Source organism: Oryzias latipes, chromosome 17 (genome assembly GCF_053564925.1).
Source record: "Oryzias latipes strain Hd-rR chromosome 17, Olatipes_Hd-rR_3.1".
Classification (NCBI taxonomy): Eukaryota; Metazoa; Chordata; class Actinopteri; order Beloniformes; family Adrianichthyidae; genus Oryzias; species Oryzias latipes.
This window is the reverse complement of record NC_136253.1, coordinates 15,265,524-15,291,412: the sequence shown is the minus strand read 5'-3', so window position 1 is coordinate 15,291,412 and position 25,889 is coordinate 15,265,524. Positions and strand designations below refer to the sequence as shown.

At 42.6% G+C, this 25,889-nt stretch overlaps 1 protein-coding gene across 2 annotated transcripts; it reads left to right on the top strand.

The window, feature by feature from the left end:
• Positions 1-543: 543 nt before the first annotated feature.
• On the top strand, positions 544-24,759 carry pex5lb (peroxisomal biogenesis factor 5-like b). Of its 2 annotated transcripts, XM_011486262.4 has the most exons (14): positions 544-877; positions 8,743-8,838; positions 9,686-9,800; positions 11,591-11,794; positions 12,228-12,348; positions 14,677-14,764; positions 15,883-15,981; positions 16,847-16,966; positions 18,253-18,396; positions 18,475-18,545; positions 18,619-18,834; positions 19,015-19,180; positions 22,635-22,792; positions 22,868-24,759. In XM_011486262.4, the coding sequence occupies exons 1-14, from the start codon at positions 863-865 to the stop codon at positions 23,064-23,066; spliced, it is 1,812 nt and encodes a 603-aa protein (XP_011484564.1). In that variant the 5' UTR covers positions 544-862; the 3' UTR covers positions 23,067-24,759. The 2 variants fall into 2 exon arrangements, with proteins under 2 accessions (XP_011484564.1, XP_011484565.1); XM_011486263.4 differs by lacking the exon at positions 8,743-8,838 and having other exon boundaries at positions 565-877.
• Positions 24,760-25,889: the final 1,130 nt, after the last annotated feature.

Sequence of the window (25,889 nt, the reverse complement as noted above, 5' to 3'; positions counted from 1 at the left end):
AAAATACTTTGAAAATCATTTTTTTCTTCTGTGTTCACACAAATGTAAATTAAACTATACATTGTGAGAGGTAAATTACAAACTTAGAAAAAAAACTCAATAATGTTCAACTGTCTCCATTCTTGCACTTGTTTTCCACCAGAGGGAGCTCCTGAGTTAGGAAAGATAAGAGGTGCGCCTGCGCGAGTTCAAACCTTGGCCATAAACAAAAAGTGAAGAGCTTTACCGCAAATAAGGTTTTTTAAGGGGACCGTGGGGGGGGGGGGGGGGCAATAATTATAAAATATTGCAAGCATCGTAAATAATTAAATATAAAAGAATATTGAAGTTTGGTGTTTCTTTAATAAAGAACAAATCACCCTATCTGGTGAGTTTAGCTGAGGATCTTTGATATATTTTTAAATAAAAGCTACATTCATATTTTTGTTTTTAAGACTTTCCTAGTGAAATTGAAAAATTATCGTTAAGTGCATTTTATTTTTAAAGTCTCTACCGGAAGTTTGCGTCTCGGACACCTGAGCTCGGGAAAGATCGGAGCGCTTCGACTCCGCTCGGTATATTTTCATCACACAGTCCATCAGAGCGCAGGCAGATGCAAACTGGACCCTGCTGAAGCGAGAACGGGCTGGACGCAGCGGGACCTGAACGGGACGGTGCGACGGGCCGGACCAGGACGGCGCAGGGGTACCGGGATCGGACCAGGACGGCACTGTGGGACCCGGACCTGACCGGGACGGTTAGGTTGGATCAGGACTACGAGGTTTAAGCAGAGGCTGTATCTTGGTTACGGAGCTGGGTTGGAGTGCACTTCTGCCAGGCGCCTGCAGCTCCAGCTGCGTGCCGCTGAGCCGGATACGGAACCATGTACCCGGTCCAGGTGAGTTCCTACCTGAGTTTAGACTGTCATACTAGTGATCCAAAGCAGAACCATGTTGGACAAAAGAGCAGGTTCCATCAGAATACTCCACATCATTATAAATAGGGATTATAGATCCAGAACAGAGTCCAGCTGAGTTTCTGCTGACAATCAGAACCAGCAGACCCGGATGATCTGAAATGTCAGGAGCTTCACTTGGTTCTGCTCGGTTCTTCTATCGTTAAGAAACAAGTTTGTCAAGCAGCTGCAGATCTCAGGTCTGAGCTGGATCTGGATACAGTTCTGGTCCACTGGGTCGGATTGGAACTGCAATTCAATTGTTCAGATATCTTAACTTTTGATAACAACAATTCTGCAATAGAATTCTGATCAGAACGATCAGAACCGAGGTTCCTGTCTCCTCTGGAGTCCCCACAGCTGCAGCAGCTGTGTCCCCTGCTGTGTAAATGCAGATTTACAGTTTAATCACTGTGAGCTGCAGCCGCTGTCACTCCCGCCACCTTAAGCCTCTCATCAGCTTCAAACATCTCGCTGCCTCATCTCTGACAGAACCAGAACACATTTCCAAACCGGCAGCTGCTGCTTTTATTAAGGCAGCTTTCTAAATGTACATCAGCAGAGAAACAGCTGATTCTGGGATTCTGGGAGGGAGACGTCTGCTGAGGCTCCAAGAGGTTCTGGTTAACATTTAGGCACATAAAAAGTTCTGCTGTTCTTTGTTGATGACATCATTATGGGAATTAAAAGAACTTTTGAGAATCTTTGTAACCCCCCTGCTCTTTGTTAGCAGCAGCAAGACCAAAGATTAAAAAAAAAAAAAAAAGGTTTGATCTTGTAGGATCTCCACCCACCATCACTCTGTACAATCCTGATTGTTCACCAAGACTGACTTCTACCTGCCCACATCCAGGCCTGAGTGCAGACGTCCCTCCATCCACAGATGGTGGCAGCCTACCCTTCTTTAATTGTGTTTCCAGTAGGGGCGAAACGATTCATTTTAACGACAATTCGTTTCATATCATGATTTGTGGTTGACGGTCCGATTCACTGACCGAAAATCAATCCAAGACATCTTTAGCCAAAAATTCCCCCAGTGTGACTCGGAGTTAAATATCTGGATACTGAACACTGCAGGGGAAGTTTTCCACATTCCTTGTATTTTTTGCAACATAATCTTGTGGAAATTAAATATGTTTACAAACAAACAAACAAGTAAACAAGAATTAATGGTGAGTCCATTCACATTTTAGTTCAGCCCACTGTTGTTTCACATCAAGATAATCCAAAGGTAACATTAATAGAACATTCTACCACACTGTATGCCCTAATGTCTTCAAAATGTTTCCACACATTGGACTGGAATGATGGATTGATCACTTTTTGCTGCATCGCATGTGTGTTGTCTGCTTGGCCGTTTTTACATTATAGTAAAATAAACCTACTGCGTCTATATCCAAATGGCATTTTCCAATACCATTTTGGTTGTTTAATATTGGAAAATAAAATCAATTTAACCTTTGTGCTATCCTAGGCGCTTTGACATTGGGAGTAGGGTCATCTAGACCCACTTGACAGTGCACTGAACCTTTTTTCTTTAATGATTTGTGATCTTCACTGGTGTCCATGGATTACATGAAATCTTTCCACCTTTATCATGGTAGGGAGAACACGTCAATGGTCATCTTGACCCTGTAAGATAGCACAAGGGATAATCGATTACCAAGGCATAGGCCGATTTGATCCAATTAACAACTTGCCTCAGACAGATCGATCTGGTTGGCATAGAATAGAAATTGATTCATCGATTTATTGGTTAATCATTACACCCCTAATTAACATCCACCAGGGACACAATGATACAGTTTCCTTACGATTCAGTGCAAACCCCCTTTATTGGGTTAAGGTTTTATTTCAGTTCGATATATAATTTGTGTATTACCAAACAACAACAGAATTCAGATTTTTTTTCTTTTTTTTTGCTATTGAGCAAACAGTAACAGAGAAGAAACGGGGTGGGACACAGGGTGGCCGTGGTGTTGCAGTGTCCTTAGGCAAGACACTGAACGCCTCATTGCTCCTGGTTATAGGTTGGTGACAGTGTGGCATCAGTGTATGAATGTGTGTGAATGAGACTGTGACTGTAAAGCACCGTGGGCTTTCTAAGAAGGTCGGAAAGCGCTGTACAAGTATACACCATTTACCCTTTTACCATTCAAGAAACAGCTTTCATTTGGCTGACACTAAGCCTGCTGTAATGTAATAAAACAACAAATAATAAATCCTTCTTACACACGTGTTTGACACCAAACATACTGGTGTACTGTACGGATGCAACGATTCACTTTCCCCATGATTTGGTTGAATGGTGTAGCATACGGTTCAGTTTTAAACCAAGAATTGTGGCATCCCTACCATCCACCCAGGCATCAAAGTAGGAGATGTATATGAGTGAATGAAAAAGTCTTATAAACAAATATCATTTTTTGATTTCTTTTGCACAATGTTGTTTGCAATATTGCAAGGGTGGTTTAACGTTTTTAACATAAGGGGGTCATGGATACATGACTGATGCCATAGTTCTGGAGAATCATCATGTTTAGCAATCGCAGCAGTTCTTTATAGGACCTCGGAAAAGTGATCTGGTACACCTCTGTAAGCCGGGCCATGGTGCAGTTCCCTTGCTCTTGTTCCAGCACAGAACAGAGCAAATACTGCAGACAAAGCAACCGGACTCTGGGGTCAAACTAACCTGAGTATGGGGCAGAAATTGAGTTTGAGATTCCTTTCACTGGTGCTGAGGATGGTGGACGGTAGCTTCATTGATGGGCCTGAATTTTGGGTTCGGTATCACAGATGTATGTGTGCGTGTTCCTCGCTACAGATGTTGTGTAAAATTACACTTAAACTTAGGAGCCTCACACACAGAAGGGACTTTCGGCTGACTGAACATCTGAAATCAGATTTGAGCTCCGACAGTGAACGCCTCGCTTTGATCCTCTGCAGCAGAGTGAAGATGAGACAGCCTCGCTTTCATGTCTCTGTCAGGTCACTTCATGTCAAACCAGACCCAGCAGCTCGGCACTAAATGGACTGCATCTCATTGTACCGAGTGCTGGAGGAGTTAGATAATTGTACACAAAAAAACAAAAGATTAAAAAAAAGGAATAATGAAGATGACTACAAGAAAACACAAGAGAGACGAGATAAGAAGGTTTATTTTAAACACAGAAGAACGTGAAATAGACATCAGTTTGCAGCTGCAACTAAAATAGAAGTTCTATCAAATCAAAGCTGAGAAAAATGGAAAACAATCAGTAAAAGAATGAAATGTCTTTCAAAATTAGATGCCATTAAACATGACAGGTCTGAAATAGAGCAACATTTTCTCATTACACGATTCTTTCTTCTGGCACATGTCATTTTGGAAAATATTTCCATCCCTCAACGCCACATCCTGCTGCATTCACTGAAGCTCGAAATGTGGAGCTTCTCCATGTGAGGAAACATCCCTGCTGTTGTTAAGAGACTTCTGCTGAAAGACCTCTGAGAAAACGATGATTGACGAGGAACCTTCCCAACCAAAAGGTTTGGCCTCATTAGGTTTGGTTTAGTTCAGCGATAGTTTTCATCTGTTAGTTAAGAAGTTGTATTCATAGCAGTATAGCATTTCAAACAACAGTTGTCCACCTCAGAGTGGGTTGATACTGAACCCACAATTGTGGAAACTCAGCTGAAGTCTGTCTTTGCTAGCGTGTGCTCGCTTTGAGTTTTGTGACAGTTTCTGCTTATTTTGTTGGTTCACCAACGTCAGTAAATCTGAGGAGAAGGAGGATTGGTTTATGTCACCAAGGTAACACTTTTCTGCAGAAAACCTGCAGTTTGTCTCCTGAACTCACACTTTATTTCCGGTGCCTGGTCTAGGAAATGGAGCTAAAGCCGTTTGGCTGCTTCATGTGACTTTGAGCAGGTTTTCATGTAGGCTGGGTGGTTTGGGGGTTCAGCACAATTTATATGAAACCTACAGAGAACAATGCTAAATAGGAACTATGGATTTAGCAACTGGTTTTAGATCCATGTGTCCTCAGAAGTGTGTTGTTTTTGTGTTTGTTTCAGTTTTTTGTTATATGCATATATATGTGTTTTGTTTTTTACGTGTCTTGTTATTTGTGTCTATGTCTTTGGGGTTATTTGTCGCCTGTGTGTTTGACATTTTTGTATTTTTAGTGTATTTTAAGGCATGTGTTTGGTTATTACGTTTTTTCATTTGTGTATTTGCTATTGGTGGGGAGTTTTCTGACTTCTGTGTTTTGTCATTATTGTGTGTTTTTGCTTGTTTTTGTCATTTGAGTGTTTGGCAAAGTTGCATAATTTTTTGTTTTTTGCAGTTTTGTCATCTGTGTTTTGTCATTTATGTGTTCTGTTTATTACACAAACACACCACACAGGGACATGTGCATACAGACACACACACACACACACATAAAAGGTTCTTTTCTGCTCACAGATTTCTCGTCTCGTGTTTCCATAAATTTGCTGACAGGGCGACGGACTTTGCGTTCTGTTTAATCCCAAGAACATCACCCAAGAAGAAAATCTCATTCATCTGCCGTGTTTTAATCTTCAATATTCATAACGTTTCTGCCATCATGCTGAAGAGGATCAGCATCTCTTCATCTCATTTGTTGTCTCCACAAGCTCATTGTCTGCTGTCCTGAGAGACACAAGCTCGCGCCTCCTTCAGATCCTTTAGGAGAAGATTTCTTCCTAAAATGAGGCAAACAGCCATACAGAAACACCACAGCCTTTACTGTGCTCTCAATGAACGAGCAAAGACACAGTCCAGCTTGACTCTATAGAGCTCTGGTCTCAGAGAAAAAGGCTCTAAATATCATAAAACAATCGCTTAGGCATTTCAGAAAGGAATAGTGATGGCCAGGAAGACCAGGAGCTTTTCAGATTTTACACGCCTCAGCCTGGCGTTAAGACCATCGACGAGTGGAGACGTGCATCGTGTCGACATGGAGATGAGGTTCTGGTGGTTTAGGCTTGTTCAGCGAACTACTTTGTATTCTTTAAAGCTTACTGTTTTTTGTATATTATTTTCGATTTTTTAGTAAAATGTGATCATTTCATCAGCGCTGAATCAGCATTTACTCTCTTTGAATCCTCTTCTGAACATTCTTTTAATCCATTTATTCATTTTCCAAACCCACTAAATCCCTTTTGGGGTCACAATATCACTGGAGCCTCTCCCTGTTACCACTGGGCAAAGACAAGCTGCACCCTTGACAGGTCGCCCATTTGAAGCAGGGTCACACACGTACAAACCCACACATTCATGCCTAAGGACTATTTAGACCCACCAGTTAACCTATGAAGCATGTTTTTGGACTGTGGGAGGAAGCCGGAGAGATAAAAAAAAACCCACACATACACATGGAGAACATGCAAACTATACACAGAAAAACCCATCCAGAAATCGAACTACGAACTTTTTCTGTGAGGTGAGAGTGGTAACCACCTCCCTAAGTCCAAAAACATTCTTCATTGGTTGATTGGTTATTCTAATTTGTCCCTAGGTGTGCATGTGAGTGTGTTTGATCCGGCAACGGACTGGTGAATTGTCCTTGTTTTACCCAGCCAGCACCCAACAGCAGCTGGGATAAGGTCCAGCAAACCCATCAGCCCTAAACGGATTCAACGGGTTATGGATGGGAGGATTTGGTTTGGAGATTTTAGAAGGTAAAAAAAGAAGAAAGAAGGTAGTGGTGCAGGTGAGGTGAAAAGGGAGAGCTGTAAATGCTTTCTTTTCTCGCGCTCACCTCGTTCTGGCGGTGTGCTCAGTGTGTTAGTGGAAGCTTCTTTCCATTGTTTGATGCTAACATTTTTCAAAGAAGTTAATCTGAGAATGACAGCCTCTGGGTGAAGAGGAGGTCAGACCTTGAACCCGGCCCTGAGTGTCCTCTGCAGGCTCCTGTAGTCTGTAGTTACAGTGTGGCTGACCCAAACGTAGCCGCTGGGGATGCTCTGACTTCCATGATGAATTAGCTGCTGCAGGTTATAAATATCTGGTCTCTTGAGGGCTGCTGCTGTCCTCAGCACACTCGCTTCTTCTGAGCAGCATCAACCGTGAAGACTCAGCTGCAGAATCTGAAACCCAGAGCCACAACTCAGGCTTTCTTCTTCTGCCACAGAAAAAACTGCAGGGAATCATGAAGATTCATCCAGTTTATTCATGCTGGAGAATGGCTTAAAACGCCCAACAGCAGCCCGGCCCTCAGGAGTTGCAGTCCTGATCCATCACAGTTCACGGAAATGCTCTTCAGTCCTGATCCTTCTTCTTTGAGGACAAAACCTTCACCTGCTGCCCAACAAACCCCGCCCACAAGCAGGAGGCAGGAAGGCAAGTCAGTCACTGCTGTTAGTGATGATGAAATGAAAGGATGGTGATGGTGAAGAAAGGCAGGCGGAGCTGGAAGGATCTGCTCTCAGATCAGCTGCTCGCAGGACTGTTTGCTCAGCACAACAGCAGGTTATTTTTAGACGCACAACATCAACACGCACACACACTCTGGGTTCACAGCTGGGTGGCGGACACTGACAGAGTGAGGAAGATTAGAGCAAGCACTACAAGCATAGGATGAAGAGTGCTCCTCTTCCTCTGTGCGCGTGTGTTTGCACGGCCTTGAGCTCCCCTCAGCCCCCCCTGGGTCCTGCGTACCGTGGACCCACAGCCCCCAGCATGCCGCAGCCCCCCGGTCTGCCGGCTCCTCCTCTGCCTGCGCTGGCAGAGGATTGATAAAACGGTTGGACTTAGCCGAGCAGCCCGCCATCACTAGCCGACTGACGGACAGTGACATCATCACAACCATTGTCATGCCTCTCTGTGCTGTCACTCATCATATGATGAGGAGCAGGTGAGCCCCACGCCTGCTGTTGTAACAGGAAGTGAGGTCAGAGGGTGTTTTTTAAAACATCCACCACAGATTAGACCTGCAGAGGGATTAGTGTTCACAAAAAGTTAAAAGAACCTGGTTTTGGTTTTTTATATTTTTAAAAGACATTAAAAAATTAAACAGTTTTATAATTAATTTATTGACTATGTCTGAATTCCTGAACTCCTCACTACTTAGTGCACTATTTAGTGTATACGCTTTTATCATCAGAACAAAGTGGATTCATAAATATTTGTTGTAAAATTCTTTTGTTTGCATTTTCATTTTCGTGAAATCAGTGACGTCTTGTTTACCATTAAAAAAACAAAAAACCTAGTGAGGATGGTGTCTGAATTGCTTTTAAAAATCATGGCACTAGATAGTTTTTGAGTAGTTAGGGAGTCAGAAGTGTTATTTGGACATAGCCCTTTTTTTATATACTGAGTAATAAGGTTGTATTTTTTTTGAAGAAACACAAGAGTCAGACTGATAAGGAACCAGACTACTAACATCAAGCCACTTAGTGGTAATAAAAAATAAAAAAATAGAAATGAAAAACACAAACTAGGTGGTGGATGCTTGTGAGAAAACAAACATTTGCTGATTTCTAAAAAATAATAAAATAAAATAAAATATTTAGATCTAGAAAAAAATGAAAATGAAGAGTTTAGGTTTGTTAAATTTGAAGCAAAGATAAGTGAGGAGGAGTCATCAGTTTTGCAGAGGATGAAGTCATCTGTGACAGCTGGTCTGCATCTGTTGTAAACAGAGCTCTGACCTTCATCAGTAAACACAGCAGGGGGGATGCCAGCTGACTTACGCTGGTTTGCTCCTGTGTCCATCAGCCAACTTGAAGGAGAACTTCGTTGTTTCGATGGAAACGTGTGTCCCGTGTGAAGCTGAGTGAACCTGTCAATCTGCCTGTTGTAGGGGAGGGGCCAAAGGGCAGTTGCCATGGTGCTGAAGGAGCTTCCTGGTAGAAAGGCGTCCTCTGAAGGGAACCCCCTCGCCACTGTGACAACAAAGGTTGGCATGACAACCATGCTCATTTGTGTAGCAGATTAGAAATGTTGCATTGTTGAAATGTTTCTGAATGTTTGCTTGCTTAATCCTGCAGCTTCATGTTTGCCTTTCTGTCCGAAAGGAAGGACAGCATTCTGTGATGGAGCCACAGAAAAATTCTTCTGAAGAAATTTCGGTTTATCTTCTAAACCTGTTTCGTCCTGTGGGGGGGGTCATGAGGTTGCTGGAGCCTATCCAGCTACTGTTGGGGCAAAGGCGGGGTACAACCTGGACAATTTGACAGTCTGCTGCAGAGCCTTACAGAGGCATACAACCACCCACACTCACATTCACACACTCATTTAGAGTGTGATTAACCTATAAATCATGTTTTTGGAATGTGGGAGGTTTGCAGAGATGGTCCAGATCACGGTTCAGAAGGCCATGTCGCCATATAGACCTGCTATAATCGATTCTCCAAAGCTATGGCATGAGTTGTGTAACCCCTACATTTTTAAAATGTTTAAAACCAAAACATAATCAAACAAGCCCTTCTTAAAGCTCTTCCAGTGGTGGACACTAAACCAATAAAAAGAGGGCATGCTACAACCTGCTGGAAGGGATGGTGGGCGGGACAGACCTGCATGGTCAGTGTGAGGCTGGACGGCTCCTGCACCTGCTGCCTAGAAGAATCACTTCTTTAGCTCTGGTCCGTTTTATGAAAATATATCTTTGATCTTCCTAACTGCTGATTGTGGAGCTTCCTTTTGGACACGTGCAGACGTTGGGTCATGAGACTGTGAGGCGGCAGGGGCTTGCAGACCTTAGACTCTTCACGCCCCGTCTCTCTGAACCTCTGTGTGTCCTCCAGCTGGTGGGTGAGCAGCAGGAAAGTCGGCCCCTACTGAGCCCCTCCATCGACGACTTCCTGTCTGAGAGTCGGAGTGAGTCTGCCTCCACCCGACCCCCCACCTCCAACACTGCAGGTAACTGTCCGCTAATTACTGCTAACTCTTCATCACCCCCAGATCCCTGCCAGGCTCTCAGCTGAAGCTTCAGCTCCATCAGGCTCATTGACCGAAGTGATAAACCTTTTCCTCTTGCACATCATCAACATGATGAACTGATTTTTTTTCCAATAAACTTTATTGCACATTTTTCAATTTACAGAAATTCACATTCAGTTGCACAATAAAGAAACAATTGTTAATATCAAACACACATATAAGAACAAACCACAATAATAAAAGTAGGCAAAGGCAAAGCAAAAAACAATTCAAAATAACAATGCTTTTGATATATTTTGATAAATTACTGTAGTTTTCTTGTTTTTGTTTGGAATGCCTTTAAGACACTTATAATAATCAGAAAAAGAATTTCAAAAAATACAAAACAAAAGGCATGTATTTTACCATTTACATAAATTAATGAAATGTTTCCATAAAATAATAAAATTAATGACATCAGAAATTCCCGGGTCCAGATTTTCCATAAAGAAATAACATCAGGTAAAGGGAAAAAGGGAATATTGAAAACTTTGAGTGACAACCAATTGTGAATATCAGTCCAAAATATTTTTATCTGGTTGGAACTGTAAAAGAGATGTTCTAACGTTTCACAAGATGAACTGATGCAATTCAGAATTTCAGACGCAGATAAAGTTGCTTTTAATGCCATCTGGGAAAAGTTAACGCCTGTCTCCTTTGTCCTAATGTTGACGGGCAGTTACCTGGTGGGTTTTAAGGATCATCACCTTCTTTGTGTCTAATTTTTTTTACACCTGCATTCATTCTGATGTCAGTTTAGACTGTTCAAATGCTTTGGAAAGACAACTGCTTCTTGCCAATGTTTGGAATTAAAATCCCTTTGTTTTGTTCTTGAAGAAGTTCCTGAATATTAATGCGGTCACGAGCCATGTCTGTTCTCCAGATGCTCTCACTGATGAAGACGAAGCGTTCTCCTCCTCATCTTTGCTCTCCTCTGACTTTCCAACTTCCTGCCTCCTCTGTTCCTCCTCGCCCTTCTCTAACTTTGTGTCCTTGGCTGTTCCTCTCCCCCCCTGTGCCCATCTGTCACCCCCCCCCCCTCTCAGCAGGTGCCTTAGCCTTCATTAACACCTCTGACCTCCTCCTCCTCCTTGTTGTTGGCAGCAGAGGTGAATTTACATAAAAGCGGTATTTGCTGTCAGGAAGCAGAGCTGCAGTTCTGACTGTGGCGCCGGCTCACGTTTCAGCTGAGCGCGCTGGAGCTGCTTTGTCATCGACGACGATCATGTGACCCACGAGAACAGGTTCTGTTATAGCTGACCGGGGTCACGTGGCGGACCCGACGCTGCAGATGCTCATCAGAACAATTTTTCTCAAATATCAAGTGAACAAGCGGAGAAGATGTTTAAGGACTGAGCAAAGTCATCATCGATTAGGAACCAGAAACTTTCGCAGTTCTCCTTCTGGAAACAGACCTGCCAATTTCTTGTCCATCTTTTTCTCTGCAGTCTGATCTGCTTTAAGATTTATTCCATGTGGCCTTGCCCAGTTTCCAACTTTTATCCAACTTTTGTTACAGTAACAAACTGTGAACAAAAGGCCAATAAACCGTGTAAACAAGGATTCAGGGGAGCCATCCTCTCAGTACCAACCACCAACTAGCAAACATGTGGCCTTGCTAATGGAGCGTCATGCTTCTTTCCTGGATCTTTATGTGCCTTTTAGTCCAAACTTGATCTGCATGAATCGTGTTAAGTTTGGATCCCAGATACATTGCAGTTCTGTTGCAGTTCTGTCCACAGCTCTGGACTTGGTGGACCTCAGTGACCCAGGTGAGAGCATCAGGAAGGACAGCAGGAGAAGTCCTCTGAGGAGAAAGGGCAGCTCTAAAAGTCCTCGACGCCGGGCGCGAGCAGACGAGACGGAGCTGGTTCAGGTGGAGGGGGAGCACCTGCCTGCCAGCCCAACACCTGAGAAGGTTTCTCTGGATTCAGGTCAGTTCCTCAGAGAGGAAGGATGGGCAACACCTGCTCCTATGTGTTGAATGGTGGTTTCTTTGTGTACCTTTATTGTCCTCTCATTTTTTACTTTTTCAGTTGATCCGTTCATTTTTTAAGCTGCTCATTTGTTGAAAGCTTTGAAATCAGTCAGTTGTGATTAAACCAAAGATCTGAGCTTTTAATGTGATGAGGTCTTCCTGTGTCACACCCTCGCAGCCTGATGGTGGGTGTGGCTCTGCTGTTTTCACCTTAAACTTGTGTAGCGATGGGGATTCTGCATCAAAGCTAACAAAAATAGACTTAGATCACATCAGTGCTCATCCTCTGTGTTGGATTTCCTTTTCTTTTCCCTTTGGTGTTGATGTTCTTGGGGCTGTGCGTTCCCGTTGCGATGGTTTCTAATGTAGTTTTCCTGTCTGCTCTGCAGTGAGCCTTTTCTCTCCTCTGGACAAATGGGACAAGGTACACATGGGCATGGAGGATGGAGGACGCAGGAGGAGATACGAGAAGAGATGCACCTCCCACCACTCATCCAGCGAGCTGCTGTGGTATGACGACCAAAGCTTGAGTTATGTTTGGCCTGCGAGAAATGTAGTTTTTAGAAAGACTTGAACATGATGGAGGTGAAGCAGTTGAGGCTTCCCTCTCCAGATCCAGACCTCAGCACAGATGTTTTCCTCCAAACAGTAGATGGAAATATGCCATCGTTTTGTTGGTTCACCATCCAGCAATAAATTAACCCTTTAACAACAGAGTTCTTTGAACTACTGTAACTCTTCCACTGTTTACGCAATTCATTTGATTTTTACACATTTTGACCCAGAGAAGAGCGAACTCAGAATCAGCTGGTTTATGCTGGTTTTACTTTACCGTACTACTGTAAACTGTTGCATTTCAGTGCAAAGCTGATTATTTCACTTCAGAATCCACTGGAATTACATTAATAGCTTAGATGGTTGAAGAGTTACAGTAATTCAAAGAATGTCAAAAGACACTGGAGATAAATCTCCGTTGTTAAAGACTCACTCAGATGAAAATGGTGTTCTTAAAATGTTCTTTAGATGTTTTTCTGATGATGGAGGACTTATTAGGGAAATTAAGCCAACATTTTCAATTCTGAGTATTTTTTTATTTAAATTACTGTGAATTAGAACCAGATGCAAAAATCCAGTTTGCAAAACTGTATCCGTCCCAGAGCAAAGCACGGGGCCTCGTGCATGGCCGCCAGAGCACGTCCATCAGACTTCATGATTTACTCCTCAGAGGTACATCAAAGGAGGAAGAACCATCTTGCAGATGGAAGAAAGCGCTGGACTGCTGTGACAGGCGGGTAGCAACTTCAAGTTGAATCCAAACTAATGAGGCACGCACAGCAGCAGCAGTGGATGCGTCGTCCCCACCCTGCAAACTGGTGGTGGCATGAGACCCCGAGTAAGAAGCCCAGAGGCTGGCAACGTCAAAGTACTCCCAAAACTCGGAATCTGAGGCCACCTCCGCAAGTGTGAGTGTAGCAGAAGGCCCGGCACGGTCACGGTGACCCTGCAACGCCATCAACGCCATTCACATGAGCCAGATCGGATGAAAGGTCCTCGACCGTGAGGGAAGGGCCATCAGAATCCCCCGGCCGGGCTCAAGGTTCTAGAGCAGGCAGCCCAGCAACCAAGACAAGCAACCAAATCACAACGGGGCACCACGACGGGGCACCAACAATGCACGGCAAAGGCCAGGGAAGGACGGCCTGAGCGGCCAAGAAGAAAGGGTCGGAACACCAGCAACCACGGCCACCGAGGCAAGCAGGAACACTGGAAGAACGGCTGCAAAAGAATAAGAAGAAGAAAAAAGAAACGCCACAAATGGCAAGCACCGGTTCAAGAGTGCCAAAGCGAAAACCGCCCGTGCAGCCTCTGGAGGGTGAGACACACTCGCAGCTCAAAATAAGACGTGGTGAGGCCACAAGCAGCAGGCAGAAAAATCTCACCAACGCAAGTGAAGACACATGGACCACGCACACGAGGGAGAAGTAGTCTGAGACCCCTACATTCAAGGTTCCTACTCCAAGTCCTACACTCTTGCCTTTCATTTTCTCTGCCTACAAACAGCTTTCTACTCTCCCTTTTTGACTAGTCAAACTTCTACCTGCACCCTGTAGGTCACCAGCACCAGTGGCAGTCGTTGTCAAGCCAAACCAAGACCGATCTGTAATTAAAGTTTTATTTGTGATGTCTTTGTTTGGTTTTGGTTTTGGTTTTACGTCTTTCCTGGCACAATCTTCTGCATTATCTGGGACCAAGACGAAACCACTGGATTGAGACCCCTTGTGGTTGCTTTGTGACATTTTATTCCAGTTAGGATCGCAAAAGCCATAGAGCTAAAATGTTCTTCATTAGCCTGACACAAACGGACGAGCCACATGGCCACAGGATCGTCCATCTTTATGTTTAAACTTTGAAACAACTGTTGGTAATTCATCTTCACCTTTGATTTGGAATTCACAGCTGAGAAGAGTTTGACTTTAGCAAATGTGTCAGAAACTTATAAGAACTGAATTTTTCAAGCCGTAGTGACACATAGTTTGTGATTATCTTGCAGTTGTGTTCCATGTGGCCTGTTCAGAAAGAGCAGAAATCAGCTTTGAGTCCTAACTTTTATTCTGATGGACAAAATGTTCCTTCCAATGTTCAGCAGACGAAAATAAACATGGGGAGGAATCGGAGTTAGCTCCTCTTCACTTTCATGTTTTGTTGAAAAGAACTTTGAGGACAGGGAGGAAGATGATAAATAAATAATGATCTGAGAGAAATGAGCACAAAAGGCTAACTTTGTGTGTTTTTGTAAACATTTTCTTTTCACTGTTTGACTTCTTTTTTCTTCTTCAGGTCTGCAGAGTTTAAGACGGATCATCTGATGAAAAGCAACTTTGACTTCCACAGCTTCGATGATCTGGAGTTCACGTCTTCTGCACAGGTGAGCTTCGCCGCCACCGGTGGCACAAACAAAAGGATAGAGCTGAACATTTCCAGGGCGCTGTAGTTGTTTTTTGCCCCAACATTCAATAAATTTTAATATATGTGAAAGTAAATTCTTAACTTACAGTTTTTTACAGCAAATGCTTTTCTTGATTAAAATAATACAAATGTTTCCCAGAAGATAGTTAAACTAGAGACAATTGGCATGTTATGTAACAATTCTGTACTGAGGATGGGGAATGGAATATATTTCTGGCTGGACTGTAAATAAATTTACATTTGCAATCAGCTATTATTTTCTCTGAATGTGTAAAAAATGATTTTTAGATTTCACCATTGCAGGACACCAATCCACCATCACTGTGACACAAACTAAGATGTAATCTGAGATGGAAACTAAGATAAACACCAAAACTAAGCAGAAGTGGTTTACAAATCACACTTACTTTACCCTTTAGTAACAACAAGAAAATTAAGATATAAATTGATACAAAATAAAATATAAAATACTTTGGTATACAATAACAAACTGTGACAGAAAAGTGAGACATGGAATCTAAAGTTATGTAAAGATGTCAACAAAGTCATGAACTACTGTGTAAACCGTCAGAAACCAGAACTCAAACTGTCTCACAAACTATGTTGTTAAAAACATAACCTATAGAATCTGGGTTGGAAGTCCAGACTCAGGAGGATGAAACTCTTACAGCTTTTTAATTTTGCAGTTATGTAAGCTTTGATGTAAACTAAACTGTAAACTGTCAGAGAGTAAAAAGATATTAACTCAAATGGGAGAAAGACGTAAACTAAAACACAAATATTGACCTACTTTGAGACGTAAAATAAGATGTTGGCAATGTTGTAAACTTAAATAATTGGGTGAACAAAGATCTAAACCGTGACATAAACATAAACCTAAAATGTGAGTAGAGACAGAGACTAAAACACAGCTAATACAAAAATTGCAAAGAAAACAAAAACTCAAAGATGCTGATAAAGCATTGTTGAGTTTTATCAGGGTTTTTTTCTGTTTGAGTGTCATGCTGATAGCTGTTGGCTGACCTTTCTGTGTCTGTGTGTGTATCTGTGTGCGTTTTCGTTTGTTTGTGTTTCCAGGATTGTGGCGCCTCCACACAGCGCCGGAGGACGCGCTCTCTCCTGCTCAGACACGAGTCTCAGGAGGATGAATTTGTGCGGGCAAAGGCTGCGGTGGAGGTGGGTTTTTGAGCTGGTTCAACCTAGCGATGATGTTAAATTCCTTCTAAAACCCTTACCCAGTCTGAAACTAGTGACAGAAGAACAGATCTGCATATGAAATAAAATAACCAGACGATTGGTCCTAGAACAGTTGTTCTTTGGTCTGAATTTTTATTTTCCACGTTAAGTTGAACTAAAACCGTTGACTGTACATGAGAACTGGAATGAGTGACCCTTCCCCCTGGTTTTCCAAACAGGAAGTACCCGCTGGTTATAAGAACCAAAATCCCATGGACCTCTATTGAGAAATAAACAGCTGATATAGTTATCAGTATAATCATTCTTGCTCTGACACCTTTTTTAACATGTTCTTGCTAATCCTAATTTTTTTATGATATTGTATCTGTATTGCAAGTTATTCCAGTTATAAACTGGCCAATAAGATGCCTCGATAAAAGTTTGTTGTCTCCAGTCAAAAATGTCAAAATGTTCGACAGACTCTTCTGTGATCATTTTGAAAATGGTAGGGGTGTGGCCTTCCAATAAAGTCGGCGAGAGTGGTTGCCATAGAAACGGTGACTCAGAACCTATTACATTAGTGTTAGCAGTAATATGGTTCATCTCTTTTACGTCATGGTCAAAAATCTTACAACTGCTGATCTTCACCACTTAAACTTTCTTCAAAACACTGCTGTGTGACTCCGCCCCCTTTTGCAACACCAGGATTTTTTTTCACACTTAGGTTTATAAATTCAAAAATGTGAATGGATCTAATGGGACTGATCATGTGCTGTGACATTGTTGTAGTCTAAATGTTGCAATGGTGCCTCCTACTGGTGAAAGTTGAGTTTAAATTGTGCTTTGTGTTTTCATTGTGTGACAGTCGGACACAGAGTTCTGGGATAAGATGCAGGCCGAGTGGGAGGAGCTTGCTCGGAGAAACTGGCTGGAGGAGTCTGAGGCTCAGAAACCGGCCCCGCCTACTGCCTCACCTGTGGAGAAGGTAACTCTCCTCTCTGTTGTTCGTGGGGCTCCTGAGGTCTTTATAAAACATCTGAGGCTAATTGTGGTCCTGAAGGACAAAACCCCGGTGCATTCATGTGCAATCAGAGAATTGTTAACCTGCTGTTTTCCCACAATGCCTCAGTAAGGTGCAGTCGCCGACAGATGATCACCTAAATGGATGTTTCTCATTAATCTGCAGCGTTAATCCTTTGACCTGACATCAGCGTCAGTGTCTGCATGCAGACGGTCGGTCAGCGGTAATCCCATATTAATCCCTTTCTGCGCAAAAGTTTACGTCGCTATGGCGACCTAGTGTTAAACATCTGCTGGCTCCCATAGATTTGATCAGTTTCTCTGATTCTGCTTTAGATTTTTTTCTTGCACTTCCTGTAAATCTTTCACAATAAAGGTTTCCATATGATGCTTTGGTTGAGCCACCAAACCTTTCTGTTTGACTCCAGATCAGTAGTAATGGCAGGGTCACATAATCTGGAAGATTATAAAAAAAATAATGCTGAAATTTGCAGTCAAATAATCTAAGGGATTTTGGGGCACTTTAAAGGCATTTTTTTCCTAAATGATATTGACATCTTGATAAAATATGACAATCACTTTTTGGCCTGTAACCCTTGTGCTATCCTAGGCACTTTAACGTTGGGAGTTGGGTCATCTAGACCCACTAGACAGTGCTCTGAACCTTTTTTCTTCAATGATTTGGGATCTTCACTGGTGTCCATGGATTACATGAAATCTTTTCACCTTTATCCACCTTTGTCATGGTAGGGAGAACACGTCACTGCAAGGGTGGGGTCATCTAAGATAGCACAAGGGTTAATAGACGCCATTTTTCTTTTTAATCAGTTTAAATACATAAATCCAGAGAACCATAGCCAATTAATTTAAAATTTCGTTTTAGATAAACCTTCAACTACTTGCATGATTTTTTTGTATATATTTTAAAATAAGCATTTTTAAGTAAAAGTTGTCTGAATCAGGCCATTGATTATTTATATATAGTTAGATAATTTACCACTGATAGAGAAAATATTTATTTTACTGGGGAAAGCTCCTTGCTGGTCACCAGGGGAACTAATGTGGCATTAATTGTGTTTTCAAAAGGGTTTCAATAATGAAGTCAGAGGCCTGCTCTTGGGTTAGGACCTGTGTGGCCTGTATTTTCAGGCAAAAACAGGACATTTGGACAGCAGTCAGATCCTTGTCCTCATCATGAAAGCTCATGTATGATCAGAAGCCTCAGACCGTCTTTTACTCTGGGTTCTTCAGAGTTACTACTTCAGTACCAACAACCCATACAAAGACTCGGCCAATGTCTTCACTGAGGGTCAGGAGAAAGCTCGAGAGGGAGACCTAAACACAGCAGTGCTGCTGCTGGAGGCTGCCATCCTGCAGGACCCGCAGGATGCAGAGGTGAGACACCACAACCCTATGGCTGGCTGATCGTGGCATGTCAGGTTTAAGCTCCTCCTCTTCTTTGTATGTGTGCAGGCCTGGCAGCTGTTGGGGATGACACAGGCTGAGAATGAGAATGAGCAGGCTGCTATTGTGTCCCTGCAGAGGTCAGACCCCTTACCCTAAAGGTCAAATAAGGCATGTCTGCTCTTGCTGTAACTGTCTGCTCACCTGCTGCAGGTGTCTGGAGCTCCGCCCCAACAACCTGCCTGCCCTGATGGCGCTGGCAGCAAGCTTCACCAACAGCGGCATGCAGCGTGAGGCGTGTGACGCGCTGCGGCGATGGATCAAGCACAACCCACGCTACCGACACCTGGACATGGACAGGTGGAGCTCGCAGCGCAACTCTCCAGCTGGCACGCCACACAGGAGCCCCCAGTGCTGCTCACCTGCCAGGTAAAACCCCCTGCAGGAGCAGAGCCTGTGATGACATCATATAGGGATGTGGCCACTAAAGACTGCATTTTCCTGTTCAGGGCGGTCAGCTGCACGATCCTGTCTGTATGGGCGGGGTGTCATCTGTACTCTCTTGTATGTGTGGAAAGGTCAGGTGCTTTATCTTGTGTGTCTGTTCAGGGGGGAGCTGCAGGAAGTGCTGTTCCTCTTTCAGGAAGCAGCTCTGCTGAATCTGGACTCAGTGGATCCGGACCTGCAGACTGGACTGGGAATCCTCTACAACCTGAGCTCAGACTTTGAGAAGGCGGTGGGGGCCTTCAGTGCGGCACTAACCGTCAGACCACAGGTGGAGCCCCCTAACACACACCCCTCATTTCTCTGCAGTGAGATAGACAGAGGAATTAATCTGTCAGTTGTTTTTGTGAGGACCACATGGATTCATAAAACCTTTTCAGTTTGAATCTCTAGCAGGTAAAGGATTGAAATCCCCTTGAAAGGACTTCAGCTCCTTGACGCCATGCCTGTATACAAAGTGAAGGGGGTGTGGTCTAGCTGTTTTTTTAATTGAGGGTCCAACACCACAGGAAACTGATCAATTGTTACCATGCTGCACTGAGAGAAAAGATTACTTACATTATTTCTGTTTCATTTATTATCTAATTCTAAGGAAGATTGTTTTGGAAATCTACAGGATTCTCTTCACCACTTCTGTCTATGACTCACTCTCTGCGTGTGGTAAAGGTCCACTCCACTAAAATGGTGTTTTTGGTGTTTTTAAAATGTTCTTCAGACATTTTTCTGATGAAGGAGGACATATATTCAGCAGACAAAAAAAATTGCAGATGGAAAAAGAGTTCATTTTTGATGGAGAAAATCTGCTGGTCGGGCCATAAGCTCAGGGGTATCAGCAAGGTGGTGGGGTTGCTCCACACCAACGGTTCCACCCACAACTCAGAGGGGAATTTCCAACAAACTATGTTTGCTCAGCAGAAACTATTTTCTAGAAAACAACAGAGATTTTTTTTAATTTAGGCTAAACGAACTGCATCATCATAATTAAAAGAACACTGGGAACACTTTTACAAAGATGATCGGGGTGGGTCTGTCCCATGTCTTACCTACATCCACTACCTTCTTAAAGCGATTGCTTTGGGCACTTGGTCATTAACTCAATAAATAAACCACCAAGCTAACAAAGTACAAAAACGAATGCCTTTGCGCAAAGTAAAAGAGGGAGGAACAATATACCGCAAATTTATCATTATTGCGACATCAAGCTGTGCAATACGCATACCGCAAAAGACGGCGAAAATCGCAATAAATGGTTACCTTAAATGTGCTAAAATAAACTCATGGCAGCTTAAAATATTGAACAAATGAAATAATTCCCTTTATGCATTTAACCAATCGGAATGACCCGTTTACGTTGTTGATCAATCAGATGAGCCCTTTTATGTTTGATGTTTGCCTCCTACGTCGACAAGGGTCATTTGGAGTATAATTTTTCAACTGTTGCAGTGAAATGGAAATTATGTTTTTGGTTGTTTTGCTATTTGTTTATATACAGCAAATTATATCGTTATCGCAATATTAATCACCAATATCACATATCGCGAGTTTTCCTCATATCGTGCAGCCCTACTTGATTACGTGGCCTTGCCCACCCACGTATGGGTACCACGACCGCCCTATATATTATAGCGGAGAAAAACAAAAACGTAAGCCATGAGTTCAGTTCCCCATACACCAAGCTGTAAAAAATCTACTGCTCGTCATGGCATCAACATGTCCTTTATTAAGGAAGTCATTGACAGCTTTCCTAAATAATTTACTTGCATTTTAAACAAATCCTTTGCCTTGCGCAACTTGAAGCTTTTTAACATTTAAAACAAAAAACATACACAGTATTGCAATAAAAACCCAACCCACCCTTCACCCATCCTACTTCACTCTTCACCCCCGTTAAAACATATGAAACGTGACCCCGCAAACAATTAATACTTAAAAAAATAACTTCTAAAATAAATTTAAGGCGTGGCTCTGGTGTGAGGAAAGAATATTTGGGAATCTATTCATACCAGGAGTCAGCTCAGCCATAGGAACATCGCCACAGTGCCCACCTAGACCATTACAGCAATGGGGTCCACTCCACAGCCGTGATGCTGCAACGTTAAACTCCAGCTGCCCCAGCGAGGACGACAACTCTGGGAACAAGCACCAACCGAGCCAGGACAGTCCTGGTAGAAAAGATCCCCACAAGAAATGCTGGGGTTAAAATCGTAAGAATATATGCTAAAATTAAATACATACGATAAAAAATGTAAAATTGAGAATAAGATAAAATGCATAAAGTGAAATTAAATACCGGTACATAAAATAACATATACTAAAACTAATAGAATAAATAACCAGTTAAAATGAACTAAAAGCTAAATTAAAACGGTGGGTCTTGAGCCTCTTCTTAAAAACCTCTACAGTCTCTGGGGCCCTGAGGCTCTCCGGCCGGCTGTTCCACAGGCGAGGACCGTAATGGCAGAAGTTTTTGTCCTCACCTTAGGAATAACTAAAAGTCCAGCCCTGGCCGACCTCAGGGTCCGCGAGGGCTCTTTATTTCTGTCTCTGTAGTTCTGTATTAGTTTTAAATTTGAAAGAGATGTTTTGGGTAAACCAGAGAGCGGGGCATTACAATAATCTAAATTACTAAATACAACAGCATCTCTGTGCTGGCAAGAGAGAGACTAGCAATGCTTTTGAGATGATTAGAAAAAAAAGTCAAAAACGTAACTAGAAAAATAATTACAAAACACAGATGTAAAAGGTTTTGATTTACTTGCATCAAGGATGTTTTTTTATTTGTTTGTATCTATTTGGTTTGTTAAACTGATCAGCATGGACATTGAAGGATATAGAGGGATAGGCATCTAATAAGCTTCATATGCATCTGCCTCTTTTTTTTGTATTGGTTGTTTGTTTATATTGTATTTTACATAAATAATACAAATGGCAAAATAAACCAATAAAATAAACCAACATAAAAAAAAAACTTTTGTTATTATTTTTAAAAGATATGTCTTTTTTTTTTTTTTTTTTTTTTTTACTTGTCCTGTCCAACAGCTGGGCAGGCAGATGAGAGCTGAGGGCCTCTTGTGTTGGACATATTTTTAAAAATATCTGTCTTTACCCCGGATCCCGGATGTATTATTTTATTATAATATATTTACCATTTAAAAGGACTGTTTGTTAAAAATTGGTTTGTTGTCCAAATTAGGTTGGGTACCACAACTTTGAAAGGCTTCAAATAAGAACGAAACGCCCACTTTTCATTCTTTTGAATATGAACATCTGTATTTAGGGCTGCCGTGGTGCAGCAGCAGAGCGGTCGACCTCAGATCAGAACATCACAGGTTTGGTTCCCGGCCTGCCTGCCTATGTGTCAAAGTGTCCCTGGGCAAGACACTGAATACCATAATGTTCCTGGTAGTTATGAGTTGGCGCCAGTCTTAGGGAGTTGAGTGTGTGAATGTTGCATGGGTAAACAGGACTGTAAAGTGCCTTGGGTTTCAAGGCAGGAAGAAAAGCTTTATTTCATTAGAAGGGCGTTTTCCGTACCACTCAAAAAAAAAAACTATTTCAAAGCCTGTTGTGTCTGCTGACATCATTTTACCATTACTTCCACATCTGCAATAAAATGTTCTGATCAAATGAAAACAAAGAACGTCCACTGTCTGCAGTCATGAGGAGATCTTTCTTTCCTTCGGCAGTCTGTCTGCTGCGTTTCTGATCACCTGTCACTCCCTTAGGATTACCTGCTGTGGAACCGGCTGGGGGCGACGTTGGCAAACGGAAACCGCAGCGAGGAGGCGGTGGAGGCGTACACCCGAGCCCTAGAGCTGCAGCCCGGATTCATCCGCTCCCGATACAATCTGGGAATCACCTGCATCAACCTGGGAGCGCACAGGTAACTGAGACGACTACTGTCCCACAGCAGCTGACTGCTGATCCCTCTGACCTTGTTCTGGTTTTGGTTCCTCAGGGAGGCAGTCAGTAATTTCCTGACAGCTCTGAACCAGCAGAGGCGGAGTCAGAGCTGCAGCCATCAGCAGATGTCGGCCAACATCTGGGCCGCTTTGCGCATCGCCATCTCCATGATGGACCAGCCCGAGCTTTTCCAGGCTGCCAGCACGGGTGACCTGGACCTGCTGATTAGGGCGTTCCACGGGGGGGACGTGTGACCCGCCCCCCACAAGAAACCACTCAGTGAAGCCAAAGAGATGAGACGGCGCAGGATTGTCACGTCAAACCCTTTATAAACCCCCCAGTGCTTCTGCTGCCCCTCTGCTTTTTAAAGCCATTCAAGCCCCCAACCTGCTGCCCCGCCCTGCTGTGTTGTTGGTGGGCCGACACCATCCTTACCTTCAGAGCTCCTCAGATCCTCTTTGGTTCCTCAGCAGTTGCTCCTCCCCTTAGGTGACCTCCTGCCATCGGGGTTTATGCAGGTTTATCTGTTTACTGAGAGAAACGCAGAAAAAACTAAAAACTGATTCAGGACAGTTTTCATTTGGGATAAAATACAACAAATCTGTAGTTATTTAGAAATGTGAGGTGATTAAACGGTATGACAGGAAGTTATCTGAGGTCAGTTATCTTAAATAGTTGATCCAGACCTCATCTGATGCTCCTGCAGGAACCAGTTTCTCCTAACAGCTGCTGCTTTGCCTCTGTCTGTCAGCTGGTTTCAGTGCTACTCCACATGGAGAATGTGTCTGCAGAGAGAAGGGTCCCCAAATGTCTTCATAGTGATAGATAGATGGATGGATGGTTGATTGATAGGATGGATAATTCTACACAGCTCAAGAAGGTCCAACAAAGTCCTGGTGACTGTCCACATGTCCAGAAGAGGGCTCTGTCACTCAAAGCTTTCTGATTCGTGACTATAAAGTGTATTAGCCTCTTCTGGCTAAAGTAGCTTCCATCTTTCATTCCTGGTTCATGGCTTGTGTTTTTGTTTTCCTCTGTAAATGATGGAGTGATGTGTCAGATTGTATGCGAATGTGAATCCATGAGAGAAGGTGTAAGTTATAGGCATGCAGGACTTTCATGAAGCAGCAGGGACTAGAAGTGTGAGGCTCCAGAAATTGCTCAGGATGAAGGCTGCACACCATCATCATCAGTACTGCAGCTGACCTTGTTTGTGGAAAAAAGCCGTAAATGTCACATGATTTCTCATTAATGAGCACATTTTCATAGCAACCGCAGGAATGTGACATCACATCTGTCTCTTCTTTCATCACTTCCTGTTATCCCAAAGCTGCTTTTATTTTGAAAAAACTGTGTTGTACTAAAGCTTTTCATATGTACGGCACATATTAATCCTTCATTATAGCCAACGTTCTGTATGTGCATGCAGATATTTAACCTTTAGATTCAGTCTTTACTGAAGCACATTAAAGCAGGAACTCCTCGGAGTTGCTGTTAGGCATAGAGGCGGAGGTATAATGATGTGGAACTCTTTTAGTGCTGTTCAAACAGGAGCATGTTTCACAACTATTGACAAGGACAAGGCGATCACCTGCATTTTTTGCATGAAGAGGAGGAAGAACATGCTGGTTCAGCGGCACCCCCCTCCCTATAAAGCCATAAACCTCCAGTGGAGGACTGAATGAAGAAGCTCAGGAGCAGAATCCACAAAGACTCAGCATTGGCCCCTGTATTTTTGGTTTGATTGTTTCTTGAAGGGTTCAGCTAGACTTGTCTCTCCACATCTCCCCTTGAACTGTGGGGGTCAGGCAAAGCCCCCCCCCCCATCACTAAAGAGAGCGACCACCTCACTGTCCGCTCTTCATCTTTGCTGCTCTTCCTCACATCCTTGAACTTGGAATGATCAAATGTAATCTAATGTTTTACAGATTAAACTGTTAAACGTGATTCTTCATGTGGACTCAATCAATCGGTGTGGATAGATAACAGGAAGTTATTGAACCCCACTGAGAAGGAGCTTCAGATTCAGAAAACAGAAAAGCAGGTTTGAGCCTTTTTTCCTCATTTCCTTTGATAATCTTTAGAAAAATCCCACAATTCTTTGCAGTCCCCACTTTAAAATGTTGTGCTCAGGAAATACTTTTTATTACTGAAAACTATGTGCAGTTTAATAGGATGTTTTTAAAACTACATTTAATAGAAGACAGTTATTAACTAAACACGGCACATCTGGACTTCTAGACTGAGCAAGTTTGAGCTGAAAGGTTCTGGCCTTTTGTCTCTATTTAAGGTTTGTTTTCCAGGTTCATAGGTTTATGTATCCTTCTTTGGTATGCATGGCAACAGCAGAGAATGCAAAAATGCTGCCTCACATTAAAATAAGTTACAGAAATACTGGGTTCCCTTGAGGAGTAGATATTCAGGTTTAACTACTTAAGACATGAGTGGACTCTGCTTGTCTGAACGTATCACATTTTTGATGGTTATCATTTGATCTTGATGCTTGGTTTTCTTCTCAGATTGTTTGCTAATTGTTTCGCTACTGTGACCAGCTTAACCTGGTGTGGTTTGGCTGTGGATCTCTGGTGGAGAACCAAAAGAAGTTGTACATTTTTTACGCAGGAGGATTTAGATCAGGGGTTTGCGACCTGAGGCTCTAGAGCCATGTGTGGATCCGTCATCCCTCTGTGGCTATTTGCCTTTGAAGTAAAATGTTAAAAATTTCAATAAATAATGGGTTTGTAGTTTTGATTTATTTCTTTTAGTTAAGTAAATTTTGTTATTTAAATCTAAATTTTTAACATCTCAGCTAACTCAGAAAAATTACAGTTAGAGTGCTTTTTATTAAAATAGGTTTAAAGGACATATAGATTCTAAAAAAGGATTTTACACCAATGTTGTCATGTTTAGATTCTATAGAAAAAGGAGAAAAAGGATGACTGCCCACCGAAGTCTTAACGATGAAAAATGGTGTGCATCATTTGGCTTTCTTGTTTTTCTAATTCAAGTAAATCTGCTGAAGCAGGAGGATCTTCTGACAGATTTTTGGGTCTTTTATTTTGAAACGAATTTGTGAG